At 36.6% G+C, this 21,637-nt stretch overlaps 1 protein-coding gene and 1 long non-coding RNA gene across 3 annotated transcripts in view; one reads left to right on the top strand and one right to left on the bottom strand.

The window, feature by feature from the left end:
* Positions 1 to 19,935, top strand: part of LOC134819547 (uncharacterized) — a 30,740-nt gene extending 10,805 nt beyond the window's left edge. The window contains exon 3 of the long non-coding RNA XR_010160781.1: positions 19,092 to 19,935. This is a non-coding gene — a long non-coding RNA (uncharacterized LOC134819547). The remainder of the gene's footprint in view (positions 1 to 19,091) is intronic.
* On the bottom strand, positions 986 to 8,548 carry LOC134818601 (uncharacterized). Of its 2 annotated transcripts, none has more exons than XM_063828248.1 (11): positions 7,652 to 8,548; positions 7,299 to 7,538; positions 6,121 to 6,386; positions 5,819 to 5,959; positions 5,366 to 5,628; positions 5,142 to 5,235; positions 4,919 to 5,040; positions 3,719 to 3,951; positions 2,567 to 2,740; positions 2,278 to 2,466; positions 986 to 1,220 (listed from the first exon to the last, which is right to left on the bottom strand). In XM_063828248.1, exons 1-11 carry the CDS (start codon positions 7,860 to 7,862, stop codon positions 997 to 999), a joined length of 2,157 nt encoding a protein of 718 aa, XP_063684318.1. In that variant the 5' UTR covers positions 7,863 to 8,548; the 3' UTR covers positions 986 to 996. The 2 variants fall into 2 exon arrangements, with proteins under 2 accessions (XP_063684318.1, XP_063684324.1); XM_063828254.1 differs by having other exon boundaries at positions 2,567 to 2,641.
* Positions 19,936 to 21,637: the final 1,702 nt, after the last annotated feature.

Below are 21,637 nucleotides of genomic sequence, written 5' to 3'. Positions count from 1 at the left end.
GATATTAAATCAATAATTAGTTTAATCTTACATGTAGATGTCTTCAAATTCTTTTGGATCACCATTTTCGTCAGCTGCTGTCTTCAACTGTTGAATCAGTTCGGGAATCTTTACTACAGGCCGTGTCTTGGTTACCTCGATAACAACCATATCCACTTCAGTAAACACTGAAATAGTTAACTATAAAAACTTATAAATGTCCGTACGTTTCAAAGTGTACCCTCTATACAATATCACTATGAAACATACATTTTTGTTGCCGTTACAACGCATTTCATCGTAACACCTTTTTTCATGTGGAAAACAAGCAGAGCCCGTTATCTGCATTAAGAGGTTGTAAATGTTGGACTCCATTCGGATCTTATAACAGATATTTCTCACATGAGGCTATGAAAATGTCAAAATTAAACTTGAAACATCTCCAGCTAGGCTGCAACGTGAAGTTTCCAGAAGATAATTAAAAGGTAGCTCTTCAAAAGCTTCAAGACTTGTGAAAGAATGAACCTCTTGAACAATTGATCTTACTTGAAACTGGTTTATCAACCAAAAGAACTAAGCCATGTTGGTCGTCAATCAGAGGCACTGATCCGATCAGAACGATGCAGAGCCATTGAAATGTATAGAACCCGTTCATCTTAGCTAAGAATATGAATAATTTATGTCCTGTCTCAAAAGCAATTATTATAGTTTAGATACATAGTTAATTGAAGAACAATAGTTAATTTTTGAGCCTTAACAGAGTTGATTTTTGTCATAATTAAATGTACTTGTCAAGCGATTCTCTTTTTATTTTCGGGTCCTATAAGTCCAGCCTCTCTTTAATTAAAAAAGCTCTACAACTATAAGAGATTTAAAATGTTTAAAGGCAAATTGCCCGCTATTAATAAAACGCCGTACCCATTGAAAAAGCTACTTAGGTGTTCGTGGAACCAAGTTTTTGACGGCAATTTTTTTTCAGCAATACATTATATATATAATTCTACGAAATGTTTTGATTTAACCAGTTTCGCTAACACTGCTGACAAAATCTGCAAACTGAACCAAAAACTCCTCCCTCTCTTCTAAATTGTCATCATCATCATCGCTTTTATCTTCTTCACCCTCCGGTGGTGATGAAACTACCTCATCAACATCCTCATCTGGGTCGTCAATTGGGTCGATCAGGTTAATTTCAGCACAGGTTTTGAATTTACTGTAGGTTTTCTGGTATCGTGTGAGGCCTGAAAAGGTTCTGATATTATCGTTGAAAAATGAACATTGTGTTTTATTTTCCCATTACTTGCCACCTAATTAGGAACAACGGGCATAAATACTGAACGGGGAAGGGGGGGGGGGGGGTGGGGGTTGATTCCAATCAAGCCTCCCAGCCATCCTCGAAAACCTTCTAAACCTTGAATTCTGCTATTTTAAATCAAAAACCTTGAAAACCTTGAATTTCCACAAAAAATTTCGCAGTTTTCTTGCTTAAAATCACAGTTGTGGCCCTCAGTCCCCTCATTTATGTTTTGAGCAATCCCAATGGACTGGAGATATCCGAAATAACTTTAAAAACTTGCCATCTTTAATCTTAATTTGTTCAATGTTTTAAAATCAAAATATTACATATTATAACTAAGTGTGTTATCAACTGCTGTGAACATTCTGTATTGATTTCCTATTGGTTTATTATATATTTTAGGAATTTTAGAGTGGGAGGCCTGATTCTGATAGTGAAAAATGGTGAAATTTAACTCTATTCACCATAAAAATCATTCACCACTTAGCTCAATGCTTCACCATTAGATTAGAATATTAATTTCGAAATGTTAATTTTAAATACGAAATGTGTATTCTGGTACTATACGAAGATACCATTAAACTGCAAGATCTCAGTTTCAATGTACCTTACTCGCCATGTTCACCGAAAGTTACTAGTTCTTAAATCTACCTTCCTCTCAAATTTTACTTACAGTTACCATTTTTGATGCAGATTTCTCGCCATGTTCATTGTTCATTAAAAGTTACCAGCTTCAATGTTAAGTACCTAATATTCCTATTGCAACTAAACGACCATTATCTGTCTAAAGCATTGTTAAAAGTGCGATCATAATGAATACTGTACATTTATAATTTATATTTTATACTGCACGTCCTCCGATACCGAATTACTAATACATCCCATAACCAATTTTTCTTTCTAAAAAAGCAAACCCATGTTTCATGTTTGTTGTTTATGGTACTGAAAACGTCCAGCAATACAACTTTTATTAAATTAAAGGTAAATAGTTGAAAACTCACTGTCGCCCAGCCAGTTTGTCAAGGTCTTTTTGCTCTTATTATCATAATGTATGTTTTTCTTGATAGATAAGCCCGCCGGAGATTTTCTATCTGGTGTGAATTTGAAAAATGCTCCCCATTTCACTTGACCAAGAACCTTTTCATAGGTTCCAGTGATCTCAGCCTTTTTGTTTTTTTTTCTTTTGATTCCTGAAATACGTTTAACACTAGCGACATTATATTCTAATCAATCATGCATATTGATATAAATTTAACAACAATTTATATTGAGCAGTGGATTAAACTTTACCTCTTATTTCGTCTTCTACAGTCTTTTTGATGGTATACAGATATGCCAAAGCATTAGCCGTGGTTGACATCGTTTCTAGGGTAAAATTCTTGCCCATCATCGTAGAAAGAATGTTATTAAGAAGCTCCATGTAATAATCTGCTGATTTTCGCTTGCCCGGTCCTACTCCTAGCCCTAAAATACTTTATATGAGCGACGATAATAATTGACATCGAATTTTAAGTTATAAGGACTGAACTAATGAAGAAGTGAAAAATAATTTTGTTCTGGTGTACATTGTACATTGTACACTTATAATCAACAGCGTGAGCTGTATGTACATTGTACACTTATAATCAACAGTGTGAGCTGTATGTACATTGTACATTGTACACTTATAATCAACAGTGTGAGCTGTATGTACATTGTACATTGTACACTTATGATCAACAGTGTGAGCTGTATGTACATTGTACATTGTACACTTATAATCAATAGTGTGAGCTGTACGTACATTGTACACTTATAATCAACAGTGTGAGCTGTACGTACATTGTACACTTATAATCAACAGTGTGAGCTATATGTACATTGTACATTGTACACTTATAATCAACAGTGTGAGCTGTATGTACATTGTACATTGTACACTTATGATCAACAGTGTGAGATGTATGTACATTTTACACTTATAATCAACAGTGTGGGCTGTACGTACATTGTACATTGTACACTTATATTCAACAGTGTGAGATGTATGTACATTGTACATTGTACACTTATAATCAACAGTGTGAGATGTATGCACATTGTACATTGTACACTTATAATCAACAGTGTGAGATGTATGTACATTGTACATTGTACACTTATAATCAACAGTGTGAGCTGTATGTACATTGTACATTGTACACTTATAATCAACAGTGTGAGCTGTACGTACATTGTACACTTATAATCAACAGTGTGAGATGGATGTACATTGTACATTGTACACTTATAATCAACAGTGTGAGATGTACGTACATTGTACATTGTACACTTATAATCAACAGTGTGAGATGGATGTACATTGTACACTTATAATCAACAGTGTGAGATGTACGTACATTGTACATTGTACACTTATAATCAACAGTGTGAGCTAAAAAGATAAAGAAAATTATCACACACCAACTGTTGTATTGTGACGGTACTCGTATGCTTCTGCTTCAGAGAGCAAACTTTTTAGCATCACAACACGCCTGACCATAGAGTGGGCATATTTAGTCCTACCCATTCGTCTAAAGATGGGTATCGTCAGCTTGAGACAAAGTGTTTCTCGTTCACCATCCCCATATGAAATCGATTTCTCTAAATTGGTGAAAAGTAGTCCCAAGTAGATCACTAATCGTCCATAGTTGAACCTAAAACGGTGAATATTGATATTCATTACTATCATGCCATGGCGTGCCATACCCTTTGTGATAGATAAATGTTTGTACGAAACGTTAGAAAATCTTAGCTTGACACAGCTGCAGTTCTATAATCTCTCAAATGTTTGTGTAACTCTGAGACAAATGAAGCGAGCTGCTAAGGTGCAGTTAATTATTATAGGCCACCCTTTATAGCTATTATTATATGAATGTAAACCTAATGTTTTACAATACAGGGTGGCCCAAAAGTAACTGCCCACACGCAGCGACTCCTGTCCTATACTACAGCGACCTACATTCTTACACACGCACATAATGCGATCGCTGGAATGTGTTTATGTGTTGCTGTGAAATTGCCATATTTTGATGCTCTGATATTATACCTTTGCTAATTGATCTTCCGATATAAATTCGGTTGTTATGGAAACTGCACATTACTACGATAATAATTTGTGTATGCCAGTCACAATATCGTTGGTTATGGTGCGGGCATTGATTTTATAATAAGTAAAATCTACTTTTTCAGCATTGTCTGGATGACAAACTTACACGTACATTTTCTAATGATATAGCTTGTTATCGCCTATTTGATGTTTCATTCGGCTTAATGCAGACACAGCCTCGCATACATTTTATATCTAATCGTTGCCTCTAAACAGACTTCTGTTCATTATAATATGCTTCATCTATGATACCGGTAGCGATTGTATCGCACACAATGCACAGTGATAAGTTAAGTATTCAGCCGTATATGGTAATCACACCGTTATTCAGAGCGATACAACATGTGTGACGATATTCAGTGTATGTCGAGATAAAATGTTCAAATACTTAATCTATCATAGTTAGTTAGTTTCAAGTAAGCGGCTAGCAAACAACTTTATTCGAGGTATATACCTATCAATATGATTCAAGACTATATCAATATGATTCAAGACTATATCAAGTATAAACTCACATTTCATCATCCTCAAATAGATGTCCAAAATCTCCTTTAATGATTGTCTCTGCTGCTTTTTCAGTATCGCAGTGTTTCTCCATTAAGTGTCTCCTTATCAGCCCTCTATTTGTAAACTTATCCTATTGTTGTTCAAGCATTGTAAACCCAAAAATTGGAACACGATAAACCTTTTTGCAGTTAACAATTAGGTATGAAAAATGTGCAATATGGGGTTGGTTACCTGACAAAATCTGCAAGGAAGCGGTTTCCGATTATCAATCCAATGTTTCTCATCAAATTGTAACAAGCGTTTTAACAATTTGGTCACATCTGATCTGAGATAGCGATTGTATAACATTTAGTGAAACATCCATGTGCTTAGAATTTCGGGAGTCCAGTTTACGCATAATATTACAAATTCTACCGGATTGTGTTGTGTATAACTTTTGTATCTATTTCTCGTACCTAAATCTTTCGAGAAAGGCGATCCTGCCAGTTTTTCTTGCCGACTCCAACTCTTCTTTTATGATAGGGTAGTCTTCGAGCATCTTCAACCACGCTGAATGAAGCACCGCTTCAAAGTATATCATAAAAGCATTTCTGGTTTTTATGTAGCTCGCCTTTACATTAGTTGTTGCAGCCTTTGAGTTGCCTAAAGAGTAACATGTCCCGGTGAATGTTGCCTTTTCAAGCTTACTTTCTTCCGAATGAATAAGCTTCATAATACTCTGAAATTTGTAATTGTTACGTGTATGCTAATTGCTAATGGATAAATGGGGGGGGGGGGGGGGGGGGGGGATACATAGGGAAACAGCTCTTCCCTGATAAATACAAGTGCTAAACAGTTACGAAATTATGTGACATAGTTTATTCATATATATATGTATTAGGAGATAAGGTATTTATCTTCGTTCTTACCGTCAACAACACAATCAGGGTATGAAAATTGCCGTCAGCCTCTACCGTACTGTGTAAGAGTAAGTCCGGCACACTCGAAAGACTTATTTTTGCGCCTTGAAGTCTTTCACGTGTTAGGTAGTCACCGTAAAAAAAAGTCAGCTGAAACCCATTATTTAGATATTATGACATTCAATTTGTATTTCATCCTGCACTTATACTGTTATGTGGTTTATTTGATTATCCATGGACAGTACATGCCAAATATTTGATACATAAGACACGCTACTCATAGAGGCAAGGAGAATTGACAATTTACTCACGTTCTTCTTGTTCATGTATTGCTCACATTCGTTCAATATTCGGACGTTAGCAGCGGTACTTGTCTGATTTTCAGGAATGATTCCCAACGGGACAGTCACAGTCGCTTGGTCCATAGTCTTCCTTAGTGGATGCTTTATATGGGGATCTATCCACCCTCGGCAAAACGAAAGATCATCATCTCTACGTGATAAGACTATCATGACTAGATCCACTGCTTGCTCTGAAAACTTGTTTAGGTCGCTAGAAGATGGACAGAGATGTTTCACTGAAATGATAAACAAATATTGTAATCTAGAAAAAAATTCTCTACCGTTTTAAACTATTAAATACTGTAGAACCCCGATCCCGATCTAGATTTATGGCAAACCGAGATTTACCGCGGAAGTTTCTTTCTCAAGTAGCTCCGCGGTAAATTGGGGTTTTACTGAACTTTGGTTTGTGTTTAACTTTAAGCATTGAACGGTAATCTCTACTATAATTCAAAAAATTCTTTTTGTTGTATGTACACTGTACGACCGCCCACGTGCAAATAGATAAGAAATAGGTAGTTGCATAATAACCATAGTAACGAGGATTGTTACACGCACGTGCACGTGCAACGATTGTTTTGATGTCATTTTAATCGGTTTTGTTGATATTACGCTGTGTTTAGTACGAGCAACATTTTATTTGGCTGTATCTTCGGTGGGGATGAATACTTTTTGACACGATTAAAAGTGACTTCCAAAGAATACTATTAGGTTCCTCCCTGTGACCACGGGTTTTCTAGTATTATATAATATCAAATGTCCGGACCAAAAATAAAAACTACAATTTCAATCCTTAATGTCGTGCATAATTCCAATTCATACTGCCAGCTTGTATTAGGTGTACTAGGTGGCCTAGTGGTTAGAGCATCCGCCTTCTGCGCAGAAGGTTCAGGGTTCGAATCCCAGTGTCACCTAGTCTAGGGAGTAGCTAAGGATCCATTGGATCTATGTAATCTCCTCGGTCGACTCAGCCGAATGATAGGAAACTTAATTGAGGGTTAAATGAGGAGGGGTACTTGTTAAAAGTTCAAGAAACTTCCTAGGATACCCCTTCAGTGCATACTGTAAACATATTACTATTAACTATTAACTATTAATATAACTATTTGTACGGTATAAATAGACTTGGGGTGCAAAATTGTACCCACCTTCCATTTGGTCAAGTTGTATTTCTGGATCGGTACGTGATAGATTTGTGGGTGCTCTAACTTGACGGCATATTCCTGCTATGTGGAATACATCGATTGACTCATTTTTTCCCCATCGAGCATTTCCTATTTCCCGGTTGAAGTTATCGCCAATCAAGTCTACAGCTGGCTGTTGAGGGTTCGTTGTGTTGGCCAACGTCTCAGCTTCCTGCTCATATACTATACTAACTCCTCCAGTCTCTGAAATGGTTTTACTTGCTTTTATGATTAAATTGGGAAGTCTTGACTGAAGTCTTGAGAAGTCTTAACTTGTTTTATATTTCACAGTAAGAGATTACTGTGAACAAATTTACCGTTATAAATCATTCTGTGTGGAAGATTGTTTCTTCCCATGTATAAGTATTGCTCATCCATAAGTTCATCTAAAAGAGTCAGCGCATCCTCTACTGCGTCGTCATGTGTGGCTTCTCCAAACTCAACTACTTTCTTTATAAGCATGCTACAGTCATTTCCTGCTGCTTTGATAATATCTTTTGCAGTTTTTCTACAGCAAGTGATCCCCATTGAGCCGAGTATATCCAAGACACTATTTGAAATACCTGTTATATAGATTTTGTTAGGCCTATTTTAAACTTTGAAACTGAGGCCAAGATGCTATTTAAACATCTATAAGGGAGGGAGGGGGAGATAAATTGAACTGGTGTTCTACTTCCGTATTTGGCGAATATTCATTTTAATCATATTATGTTTTAAGCAATTTATTAAATGAAATCCCATTTATATCACAATTTCTCATTAAATCAATTATTATTTACCAGAGGCAACTAGCATAACAGCTATTTTTTCAGCGTATATGTTTAGGTCTTGATTCGATAAATTCAGCAACACCGATGCAGCAATACCGACCCTTCGATCTGTGTCGTCGTCAGAATCCATTTCTTTTTTTAGGAGTACCTTCATAAATGTGTATAGTATATCACAATCCTTCATTATCATGTCTTTCGTTATGTCCAGAGGTGTAGTCGATATTATATCTCGGTGATTGCATTTAGATCCTGGAAATATCTTAGGTACACACTACACATGCTGAAATGCCGTTGCGGCGTGCCATAATTATTTTGGGAATTTTTGAATCTGAGATTATGACCATGGATTTCTCATTTTCTCAAAAATTGTCCACTTTAATAGCGATATACCAAATCATTCTTCATATCAGTGTAATGTGGTCGAAAAATACTCAAAGTCAATTCTTGAGAATAAGTTTTTCGCCTCTCTTGTAAACTGTTCTCCAAAGAAACTCGAGAATAATTTTGAGAATGAGAATTTGGCCATTTTCGTCGGGACTCTCAAAATACTCATAGGACCCCCCCCCCCCCCCACCCTCCAATCCTTTATATACAAAGGTTAACCAGTATAAGGCTAAACGTATTAAAACTCATTAAAATTTACCCGATTTTGTTCCTCTTAGAACCGACGGACGAAGCTTTGAAACCAAGCATTTCCTTTCGCCTTTCAGCAGTCGTACCGTCGTACGAAGCAACTCTTCTTGACTTACATGTTCTTTCTCCTGTTCATCTGTCATGGTAAAAGTGCTCTGAAATAAGCGAAAATTCAGTATTCCACCAGCTATTATTTTAAATTTCATATAAACATCTCACTAATTACAAATAACTGTTTTCACATTAGGTTTGCGTACTACTTGTTAGATGAACCATAATTAATGGCCACGTGGCTGGATTTTTAAGCTGATTGATCATTTATTAATCCATACCGTAAATATTTTGAGTCTCGTTTCTTGATCCCCTACATATTCTGCTCTTGACCTTTTCATAGGACTGCAGTCAAAGCCTCCCAATTTGTCTGTCAACTCTTTTAATTGCTCATTGACCTGACAATTTGGTTTAATGAATCAAGAACGCAAATTTTTGAACAGGATTGAACCTAAACTCTAGATAGCGTTCCCAAATATATACCGAGATACTTCTTCTATTGAAGTTGAATAGTTGACGTTTAGGAATGTATACTTACAAATTAAACATTGCATACTTTATGTTTTACGAAATATAGTATATCAATATATCATCAACATGATTTCACCTTGAAATTTTTAGAACGGAGTGTATTTATGGCCCTGTAATCTTTTTTACAGAGAATTATCTTTTCACCGGGAAAGTTTCCCTTCAGAATGGAGACTATACTCTCAAAAGTTGTTTTAGAAAGAGCTGACGTGTTTTTCGAAGAATCACTGTACACAGCGACGTAACTGGATTGTGGAAGAGACAGATCTTGATCACACAATTTACAATGTCGATTCCCATCTACGGAACTACGTTTCCTAATTGTCTTCTTAACACTCTTCGTGGCAGTTCCCTCTGGTCATGGTATTCGTTAACTCGTTATTCGTCAATGAATCAATCAGAATAATATTTTATCGTATGCCAAACAAATTTTAAAACTCGTCTCAATTTGCTTGAATACTTTTAAGTGCAACACACGATTCAAGTATCGGCTGCGATTTTGTATTTAAAATAGATTCTTACCTTGTGAAGCAGCAGTCCCAGGTTGGTCATCTTCCGGGAGGTTAACCCGGACCGTGATTTCTGGTGAGCTTATTTCAATATCATCTTCCGGGAGGTTATCCCGGACCGTGATTTCTGGTGAGCTTATTTCAATATCATCTTCCGGGTGGTTATCCCGGACCGTGATTTCTGGTGAGCCTATTTCAATATCATCTTCCGGGTGGTTATCCCGGACCGTGATTTCTGGTGAGTCCGTTTTATTGTTGGCTCCAGCTTGTAATAATTCGACGTCTACGTCGTCCTAGGGTGAACAATAATTGAGCTCAGTTTTAAGAAACTGCAGTTAGAGGTAGTGGCTGATGCACATATATAAATACATGTGCATCAGCCACTACCTCTAACTGCAGTTTCTTAAAACTGCAGTTATAACGCAATCACTTGTTGTCAATCCATCCCCTTCGTAATAATTTTTACTTTAACATTTAAAAAAAGCTATTGTGTAAAAATTACATGAGCGTAATGATTTAACCCCATTGAACCCTATTTCAAGCTGGCCTGTAAAAAGTTCAATGTAAAACATTTTAGACTTAAACTATAATATAATAATAGTATAACTTGAGCCACTAACTTACTTTTAATGACCGTCTTGGCTTCTCATGCTTGTTTGTGATTGGTGGAGGTGTGAAAAGCTCTACCACATCTTCGGGTGTACTGACGTCAAAACCCTGTAATTACGATTAGTAGAAAACTTGATGACTCTGCGCATGAACTTATTAGTCATATGTAATCGTAACGGTAAAAATGTGGGTTTAAACGTAACTTATATATAGATATCTAAGCTTACTTTGGATAACCGTCTAGGCTCCTTAGATTTGGTTGTCATTAGTGGAGGTGTTGAAAGTCGTACCATCGCATTTTCGGGTGCGCTAACGTCAAAACCCTGGAATTGATTCCAGTTTAATGCTTCCTCCACGAAGTCAGTTATTCACAGTTCTTGAGTCGACTCACGAACGGCCAGAAGCATTGTTTCCATGACTGTTGAAAAATTATTTTTTGTAGTCCCTGTATTAATTTATTTTGTTAAATGCAGTAAATAGAGACTTATTTCGTGAAAATTTTTAACCGTGTTAATTTTGCAAGTGAAATACACGGTCTGATCACGATCTTCTAAATTTGCGACAGACCTAAAATATTGATCATCCATTGAACCATGCAATTAATGGTTCGGTAATCGGTATAGCTATTAAATATTACAGGGCGCAGATTTACTTTTAGGAGAACAGCAGTAAGAATTTATCATTAAAATACCATGAATCCTTAGCACAGCAAGAGTCACTAACATTCATGCATATAATTGGCTTACTTCTTATCCAAGTAAATATCAAAATAGAAGATGCATGCATAATATCGAACCTTGCTGATAGCGCTTTTTATTCTTACGTAGTAATTGAATGGTTCATTTGTATTTTATAACTAGTTACCATACATCTTCTAGGTCAGTTGCGGGGACACTTTCTTTTAAGCTTTGTAGGTAACGTTGTAGAAACAAAATTCGAAACTGTGCGTAGATACAAAAGTAGGCCCCTGAAACATATTATATACATTATGAATCTATTAGTCAAATATACCATAATATATTTCATCCATATCAGTAACTTATTATTTCGAATCTAAATACGAATAGGCTAGGAATAGCTTAAAAGCTTGAAATTATGTTAAAGATTCTGACTGATATTATACTGACCGGCGATGAAGGAAAACAGTAGTCCAGCTAACATAAAAATCCAGATAGCGGCGTGGTGAGCCTCCAAATACATAAAGATATCCATCATCTGGGTAATTGTACAGTGAAAAGCGGCCAATGTTGATTCCCGCACTATATATAGTGACAACATTATATAGTGACAAGAACTTTATAGTGACATGTCACTATTATATAGTCCTGTCACTATAAAGTGCGTTTTGCACACTATATAGTGACATGTGAGACGGCTGCAAATTTACCTAAACGGATGTGACCCATGCCTTCAAATGGTAAGGTCGCGTAACATCGAACGTGCTACAGATCATAACTAGCTGATCCGTCATCTCAAATATTTTATGGCAAGCTGTGGAAAGGATGTGACCTAAGTACTCATGTGGAAACATGAGTACTTGTTTGAGCTCGTTGGAGTCCTGTTGCTCCTCTCTCTTTGGCTGATCCTGTCCTAACTCCTGACAGAACAAACAAGCGTGAAACCTACTCTACAGAGAGAAGAAGATCTTCCCTGTTTGGCACTGCGGAAGACATGGATCGTTTAGTTGCGAAAATTCTCTTATACTACAGTACAATTGTCGCACTACGATCCAGGAAGCGTACTCTAGTGCGACAGTGTCGATCTTGAAGGTTTCGCACTGGGGTATGTGTCGCACAGGTAAAACAACGTAAAACGTTCATGGTGTTGATTTTATTTGAAAATTTCACCAAACAATACAGCAATGAACTTATATTAAAATAACGGCGAAAAAGAATGTTTATGCTGAAAATACTGTTAAGGCAGGCACAAATAAATAAGATGTGATGGTATTACTCGGAGATCAAAACACGTTAGACAAGTTAATTTTGGTGTTTAATAAATGATATGTATAAATTGTAGAATGACAATAAGGGTAAAAACATGTACAATAAAAAGTGAACACTTCAATAAATTTTCACATATATATAGTCTGCCATAAGGTCATCGTTCCATTCAATCTCCTAGCTGCGTCAGCTTCTTCTTATCTTCTATTATCTCCTCGTCATCGTTCCATGTAATCTCTCGGCTGCGTCACCTTCGTCTTATATTCTATTATCTCCTCGTCATCGTTCTTATCTTCACCACGTCACAAGCTTGACAATACCCAAGCAGAAAACTGCATTTCGGTTTGTAAGTTAACTAATTCAATACATGACTGTGCAGCTGTTTGCAATAAGATTATCCTGATTATATTGTATTTAATTTCATTTCCAACTTTTGATGTAGAACTACAACTGCCGAAATGACTATAAAATTCGCCGGAGCTGGACCTGGTGTCCGGAAATTTCCGTTAATGTGTTTAACAGTTAGACAAGGTGGTATGAGACTCATCACGTGATACTGAATACTTATGCGTTACGTGATCGAGTATTTGTTGTAGCTAGACGTGACGTAATGCGTTAAGCCTGGAGGTGGATTGTTTAAAACACGGCATGTAAACAGGGATTGGCTAGTTAGAGGCGGTCCGTGTAGGCCTTACACTGTGCTTTCAGCAATACTCATATAAGTGATACGAAAGATTTATTTATAGAAGGAACTTTCAAAATACTCGTGTAAATCGTCTTCAGCAGCTGCGTTAGGGGCCTTTTACTTAGGAAATGGCCCCTAACGCAGATTTTTAGACCGCCTCCTCCTCCTGACCTCCTCCCCTAGACCGGGTGTGTCCAAATTTAAAACCGACCCCTCGTCCGGACTTCCGGATTTCCAGCTACTTTTCAGTACAAATAAAATCTGCCCAAATTCATGGTTAATTGTGTCAAAAAGTTTAAATAAATTGAACTTTTCGTTAATTCTGCCAAAATTTTCGGACGTCAGGATTTTTAGAAACCACCCCCTCCCCCTGTCCGGATTTATCCGAAATTCCAAGACCACCCCCTCCCTATTTGCCAGACGTCTTAAGTAGATGGCCCTTTACGTGATGGTGTATTTGGTCCTAGCTAAACATGACATGATCGATTACGTAACGCGTCACGAACTGTTTAGCGAGGGTCTAAGTTCCAAGATTTTGGGCTAAAAGTTTGCTGACTTTAACTCAAACTGGTTAGGAGACACTAGTTGTATTCTTCGATTGGCATCCCAAATTATCTCTGGGGTCAGTGAGGCCTGGAAATGATTCCAGAAGCTTGGCGCAATCACTGCACCGTGCGGGGTTGACAATAAACATGAACTCAGGAAGCTGGGGCGTTGAGCGTTAGTCTCGACTGACTTCATGTAGCTGAGGCAACGTAATTTAAATTCAATTTTCACTTTGCATGGCGGGGCGCGGGCCTAGGGCACCAACAATTCTCACTGCCGCAGTTATATTTAAACTGCAAGGCCGGGATCCTGAATTTTATTAATTTTTTGTTTAAATTCTTTCGTGCTGACTACTTTTCATACGTATGACAAATGACAGGATAATGCAAAATTACAATGTACACTTTTAGTATTACTAATGCTTCGACCAGTTTCGTTACCTTAAAACAAAAATAAACACTAAAAATAGTTTTTTAAAATTAAATCAATCGTTTATAAATCCTCTTCAATCGGTGCAACTGGTCTTGGTCGTTTCTGAAAATGTAAAAATGTGTACCGTAAGAGTATGACATTAATAGTATAGTGCTAAAAGATTATGGTCTAAGAGATTAGGGAGCGTTTACATATGACGTTAGCAGCTGAGGGGGAGAGGGGTTTGGAAATGCTGACGATCCTCGACGCCGCAAAAATTGTTGTTTCAAATCTATTTTATTAGCAATAAAACTTCGCTAATTTCCTTCATATTAGTACTTTGGTGAAGTGAACTCTGTTGACCAGTCATGTACACTGATTTTCCCTGCGTACACTTCGTCAGCAATCAGCATTACTATACCCCTCGCTTACTGACGGGAGGGGTATGTATTAGGTAAGGGGGTGGGGGATCGCTCAATGCTGACAGTTGCCGACAGGGGACTCCCCGATTTTACTTCCTATCTCCCCTGACGGGAGATAAGAAGTTAAATCGGCCGAAATTTTACTGACGTCATAATATGTGAACGCTCCCTTACAAGTACATTTGGTCACTTTAATACCTTTAGGTGGTCCCAGAAACACTTTGCTGCCTCTTTCAACTGTCCAAAACAGCACTGTAAAATATTAAGTGTTATTAGGTTTAAAAGCTATTCAGTAGATAGTGATTTCAAATTACAAATAGGCAAATATTATACTTTATACTTAAATAAGATGTGTATACAAGAATTTAAAACTTACATAGACAAACAGAATCCCAAAACTGAGCGCAGCCAACCCACCGATTACTCCTATTATTTTGTCCTCCCAGCCATTCTTTTCTTCGCTGGCTGTATAGATAGATTATACGGTAAAAATCATTTTTGAGGCTAATTTCCAGAATTGTTAAAACTTAAATAGCCCGATAACAAATTAATAGTGTCATCATGTAAAGTTCTTAAAATGAGTTAATGGCAGGAGTCAACGCAGTTCAATCTATTATATATATATATATATTTCATGGCTGGACTTCTACACAATAAAAGAAAGCGGTTGTGATTAGATCTTCGAAAGTCTTTGCATCGTTTATTTACATCAATTCTGAGAAATTATATCATTAAAGTAACTACAACAAATACGAATCATATACAATTGAGAATAAATACAAACTAAAAGCAGTGGGAAAATCTGATGAACTGAAATTTAAAAAAGAAACTGAAAGCCGTTAAAAATGTACTCTTATCTTATCTCTTATCTAAATACTGATAACTGATTCTCGGAAAATCACTTAAAATCACAACGAAAACCTGTAAAATTTATACTTAAGTAAAAAATGTAATATGCACGTCTCTGGAATAATGGTATAACTAAATAAAATCTACAAAATATACTAAAACTAAAACTAAGCTCCGGCAGATTTAAAAAGTAGATGGTTACTATCAAGGGTGTTCATACCCCCAAACCGTTCAAGGGTTTTCAATTGGGTCTGGTAGAACCCCTCTCTAGCTTCCATAGCCTTTTCTTTGTCTGCTTTACTAATATTAGGCTCAAATACTAAAGCGTCTACTATAATGACAGAAAGGTGCTTACTAAGTGAGGAATTATAGCAGGCTATGGTACTAAAATCTAAATCATGATCAATATCTAAAAAATGGTTAACTAATTTACAACTTCTTATACCTTTCTTTATGTGACTCTTATGGTTAGAGAATCTCTTAGGGAGATTTGAGGTAGTATAACCGACATACGACTGTTTACAAGTCTTACACTCCATTAAATAAATGAGGTTATAACTCTGACAAGATATATACTTAGTTATAGGGAAAACTTGTTTAGAATGGTGACTACTAAAATTGGAACAGGGGGACAGGAAATTTTGCTTACAAACATAACATTTACCACAAGCATGGCACCCTGGGTCGACAGCCCCGGGAACCGCCCTTAGACTTTCGGAGTCTGGTTCCTGGATCTGGCTTGCAGTTGTTTCTCTCTCATTATCACAGTTTAAAGTTCCACTGGCACGGTACTTATTGTGTACAAGCATGCCACCGATAGTTTGATTCTTTCGATGACTCACGAATACACTGTCCGCACGTACCAGCTTCTTCAGGGCCGGATCAAGGTTGAGAAGGTGCTTATACTTATGGATAATGCCCCCCATGTATATATATATAAATTCAATATAATTCGAACAATTGAAATCAGGGCACTGATGATTGGTATTGTTTTATACATATCACAAAGCGAATCGTTTGCCCTCCAATTTGATTTGTTTCAATTGTTCGAATTATAATGCTCCTGCTTATAACTGCAGTCGAGCACTCTATTTGGGAAACCAAGCAACAACTATTTATTATAAATAAATATATATTATAGATTTATAGTTCGAACGGACTCAACTGGTCGTTTCTATTTGTATTATAGTTCTATATTTATTACATACATATATAATATAATATATATTATATATTATAATATATATATATTATATAATAACAGGTTCATGGTTTTTATTCAAAATTATATGTCCGATTTTGAGGCTGTTTCTGATGAGCATACTGACGAATTGAAATCGGAGTAGATGAGTATTGGCAAACGTTCTGGTACATTCAAAAGTGACAATAATCACTAGTCTTCCGTTAAGTCACCTTTTTAGAGTAAATTAAACTTAAATACTAGGTCGTATTATAAGTACCTAGCTTCTGGAACAAACTACATATTGAGAACTGATATAAGATACTAAGATATTTAAAAGCAACACTGATTCATCGATTGGTTGGACCGGATATAACCCAACTTATATTGTTCTCATTTTATTTTAAATGAGAAAGAGGGAGCGTCGAGCAGAACCAACTGTAATCAAGCCGAATTTCCCCCGTATTGTTAATCTTTGCAATTTGGAATTGATTAACGTGAATTAAGAAATTATTGCGTGTTGACAGTTTCTTTTGGCCCAGTTTATCTTCTCGCATGATGTATAGTACAATATTTACCATGTTCAGGCGTTGGTGTTGGTGTTGGTTCCTCCATGGGACATGTTGTCTGACGATTTAAGTCGTATCCATTCTTTGTTCTGCAAACAAATCGATACTTCAAGTCCGTTCTATGTTATGGATTTTTTAAGATATTCAAGAGAAAACACATTTGAACAAGAATGTTTGTTATTGTAGTATTACTTACAGTTTTTCAGTTCCTGATGTTCCTCTTCCTGCCACATTGTAACACCCTGAAAATCATTGTATGGTTAATCAAATGATATTTATATACTGTTGATATATTTATTGATGCTGAATCTGGTGGGGCTGGCTGGAGCAAACTTTTTGACACGTAGCAGAAGATTATTAATTAGTACCCATTATTGGATTGTCTATTTTATTTCATTTAGACTCTAAATAAACCCTAAAAAAGGGTTAAACAATATGCTTTACCTCCCCACCAGAATCATCATCTATAAATATAATTTACAATTTAATAATTGAACGTGGCGGCTAAAGCACAACCGTCTATTCATAATATCAGTCAGTATCTTCTAATGTGTTTAGGTCTGTATAAGCGAATCTCAGATTAGATGAATAAACAATAATCATTACTTACTCTCAATAATGTTCTGAAAGTTCTTGAACATTGCTGGGTCCATGCCCCGGTTAGTGACGGTAACGCACCTAGTGCAGTTATCCGTCACTAAACCGGAACATGGTCCCACAATGATCATAAAAAATATTTGCATCATATCCTGTAATTATTTATTTTATGAGATTAATAATATATATTAACTTAAAGGCGATGAACGATTTTAATAAACATGAATGTAGAAATTAAATAAATAAAATAAATTAACTGCTCGAAACTAGTGTATAACAGCAGAGGCTAGGGGTCGTGAATAGGATTCCCTATAGATGTAATATAAGCAGACACACGATGCTTAATTACAAGTAATGTAGGACTGACAACAAAAATTTAAATCCGTGCACGGTAAACTTTAGATCAACAAAATAGAAACTAGCTTGTTATATAGTGAGCGGAATTCACCGATGACTTCAAATTGTTTCACACGGTAATTTGTAATAACGCGATATGACCTTACCTTGTGAAATCACGTGGCGCGCTCGTGATATTCAACATAAACTACCGAGACACCACGTCGCACACAACTCTATAAATAAAATAGCGTCTAAGCCCCTTGGCCTTTGTTACACACACCCTTAATGTGATCTGTGTACTAAAATAGGCTATCAACGATACAAATCTTTTACATTTATTCATTATTATTATCTTCTGGAATGGAACTGGGAAGTGCTTGGAAGGTGTGGCCATATCAATTATACAACGATATAGAAAGTTATGAGTAATTATTCTTGAACGGAATCAACTAATCATTTTTGCTGTGTAGAAGTGTTTCATTTAAATTATAAATAATTACAAAAATTAAAATACGGATCATTGCTACTGAGTAGTCTATATTATTATTAAATACTGTTAGAAGTGTTTAATATACGACATATTTATGCCTGCAGTTTACTTACTTGTACTTCATTATGTCTCCTCAATCATTCGAGTGGTCATGGTCTGTACATGTACTCTTGTTTATATCTCTTGTTATATCATTCCTGCATCTTTCTAAATATATGATAATTTAACAAATATTAATAATCTAAAAACTACTTAGTACTTGTCTGTATGTACAGGGAGCTGCTGCCTGCTGGTAGACTATCGTCGCCACATCGACTACGCTATACAATGCTACTTGCATTACGTTGAATCAACCTGGATTGGAGGGGGATTATTTAAACATGAAAGTGATACAAAATTTTTGTTCAGAAGGAATTTGCAAACCAACTTCAGCTGGCTAAAAACAAACAGATATAGATAAAACATTCAACTTAATTGTGAGTTCTGAGGGGCCACTCCTACTGTTATTGATGGAGTTTTACGAAACGTTCAGGGAATTTAGGTCTGACTCATATCGATAATTTAAAATTGTTGTTTAACTCTGTACTGTGTTTATCCTTATTCCTAATATACACGTATCTCTTCAGGTTGATCCTCTTCGAGGCTGGACGAGAACATCTGAGACTGCAGCACTGGGACTATCTTTATTTGAAGACATTGGCTGTACTGCTGAGCTGAATCAAATCTATAAGAATCATCTTGGACCAGCAACAGAAACAACTATATTCGTATTACGGTCCTACTTCGAGCAATTCTACTAATAAAAAAATCGTGCAAGATTTATCATCGGATACATTCCTCTTCTAATTCTAATTAACAGACTGCTTCACCCAAAAATGCTGAATGACGTTAGTTCCACTCGAACTTCAAATTATAGCCCTCAGTCTCCCAACTTACATAAGCTTCAGTCTTTATAGAGTGATTATTGTTTGCTATGATGCTACCAAATACCAGTAACAATTTTGAAGGATCAAGTACTAAGGCCAGCGACGGTTAAGGTGTTATGCCACACTTTCTTCGCCCGAAACTTCGCTGTATTGATCATGCACAGCTCCTCATTTAATCCTCACGATTTCTAGAGTATTCGGCTAATTCGTCAACGATTAAATCGACTATATTAATCTTTAGATTGTTAAAAGTTTATCTGTATCATTTTATATTTTATTATCCACACAAGTTCGAACGCCATTTAAACGTCAAAGCATATATTTATTTTGGGCCCGGGTATGCTCATAGAAATTTCAATTTATTTAGGTAAAACTTGATGTATTGCACTAACTTGTGTAAGGTTAATGTCCGCTATCTCATGTGTACATCTTTTGATTAAAAAACTGTTATCAATGGTCTATTTCAAAAGTATCATGAATCTATTACAAGTTCTTTTAGTCGAATGTGATTAGCGTCTTGAAAGTGTGCACGAAGTCAATCCTGTAAAAGTATACTGCTTGCTTAGTAATTTCTACTGTTACACGTGTGTCACGCCAAATTATAATGATATCAGTGTGTAAAGTAATCGTTGACATCACTCCGCAACTGCGCGTCTTTTGGCGCGTATCTTGCTGGAATTCCTCAATTCCTGGCTAGATCGGCGAGATGCGCTACTGTGCCGCGCCGAGCTGCCATGAATTGACATCGTCAATTAACCTGCTAGCGCATGTGTGTCAAAAACAAAAGTGACAGACATGCGCTACCAGGTTTATAATGTAAATCAATAGGTGGCGCATGTGTGTCATTTCAATTTGAGACTTATTACGTAAGGGCTGGGAACCCCCAATTCGGTTTTATATGATAGATAGTGTCATGAGCTAGGCCTAGAGATCATCGAAAGTCGCACAAAATGACCCAGGTTCATAGAATGAACGGAAATGAACGGAAATGAACGGAAATGAATTGTATCCCAAAATTGTTCATAATGGTTCAAAATTGGTCTGAAGAGTTTGGTTGGCCCTAGGACCACCCTATGACATGGTTATGACATGGTTATGACATGGTTATGACATGGTTATGATATGGTTATGACATGGTTATGACATGGTTATGACATGGTTATGACATGGTGATGACATGGTTATTGGTTATGACATGGTTACAACCAAAACTCCTTCAGTCCAATTTTGAACCATTATGAGCACTTTCATGATACAATTCATTTCCGTTCATTTCCGTTCATTCTATGAACCTGGGTCATTTTGTGCGACTTTCGATGACCTCTAGGCCTAGCTTATGACACTATCTATCATAGAAAACCGAATTGGGGGTTCCCAGCCCTTACGTAATAAGTCTCAAATTTAAATGACACACATGCGCCACATATTGATTTACATGATAAACCTGCTAGCGCATGTGTGTCAAAAACAAAAGTGACAGACATGCGCTACCAGGTTTATAATGTAAATCAATAGGTGGCGCATGTGTGTCATTTCAATTTGAGACTTATTACGTAAGGGCTGGGAACCCCCAATTCGGTTTTATATGATAGATAGTGTCATGAGCTAGGCCTAGAGATCATCGAAAGTCGCACAAAATGACCCAGGTTCATAGAATGAACGGAAATGAACGGAAATGAACGGAAATGAATTGTATCCCAAAATTGTTCATAATGGTTCAAAATTGGTCTGAAGAGTTTGGTTGGCCCTAGGACCACCCTATGACATGGTTATGACATGGTTATGACATTGTTATGACATGGTTATGACATGGTTATGACATGGTTATGACTTATTACGTAAGGGCTGGGAACCCTCAATTCGGTTTTCTATGATAGATATTGTCATAAGCTAGGCCTAGAGGTCATCGAAAGCTAGGCCTAGAGGTCATCGAAAGTCGCACAAAATGACCCAGGTTCATAGAATGAACGGAAATGAACGGAAATGAATTGTATCCTGAAAGTGCTCATAATGGTTCAAAATTTGTCTGAAGGAGTTTTGGTTGTAACCATGTCATAACCAATAACCATGTCATCACCATGTCATAACCATGTCATGACCATGTCATAACCATGTCATAACCATGTCATAACCATGTCATAACCATGTCATAACCATGTCATAACCATGTCATAGGGTGGTCCTAGGGCCAACCAAACTCTTCAGATCAATTTTGAACCATTATGAGCAATTTTGGGATACAATTC

Source organism: Bolinopsis microptera, chromosome 1 (assembly GCF_026151205.1).
Source record: "Bolinopsis microptera isolate Bmic1 chromosome 1, MBARI_Bmic_1.0, whole genome shotgun sequence".
Lineage (NCBI taxonomy): Eukaryota > Metazoa > Ctenophora > Tentaculata > Lobata > Bolinopsidae > Bolinopsis > Bolinopsis microptera.
Note: the sequence above shows the minus strand (reverse complement) of the source record. Positions and strands in the feature narration are given on the sequence as shown.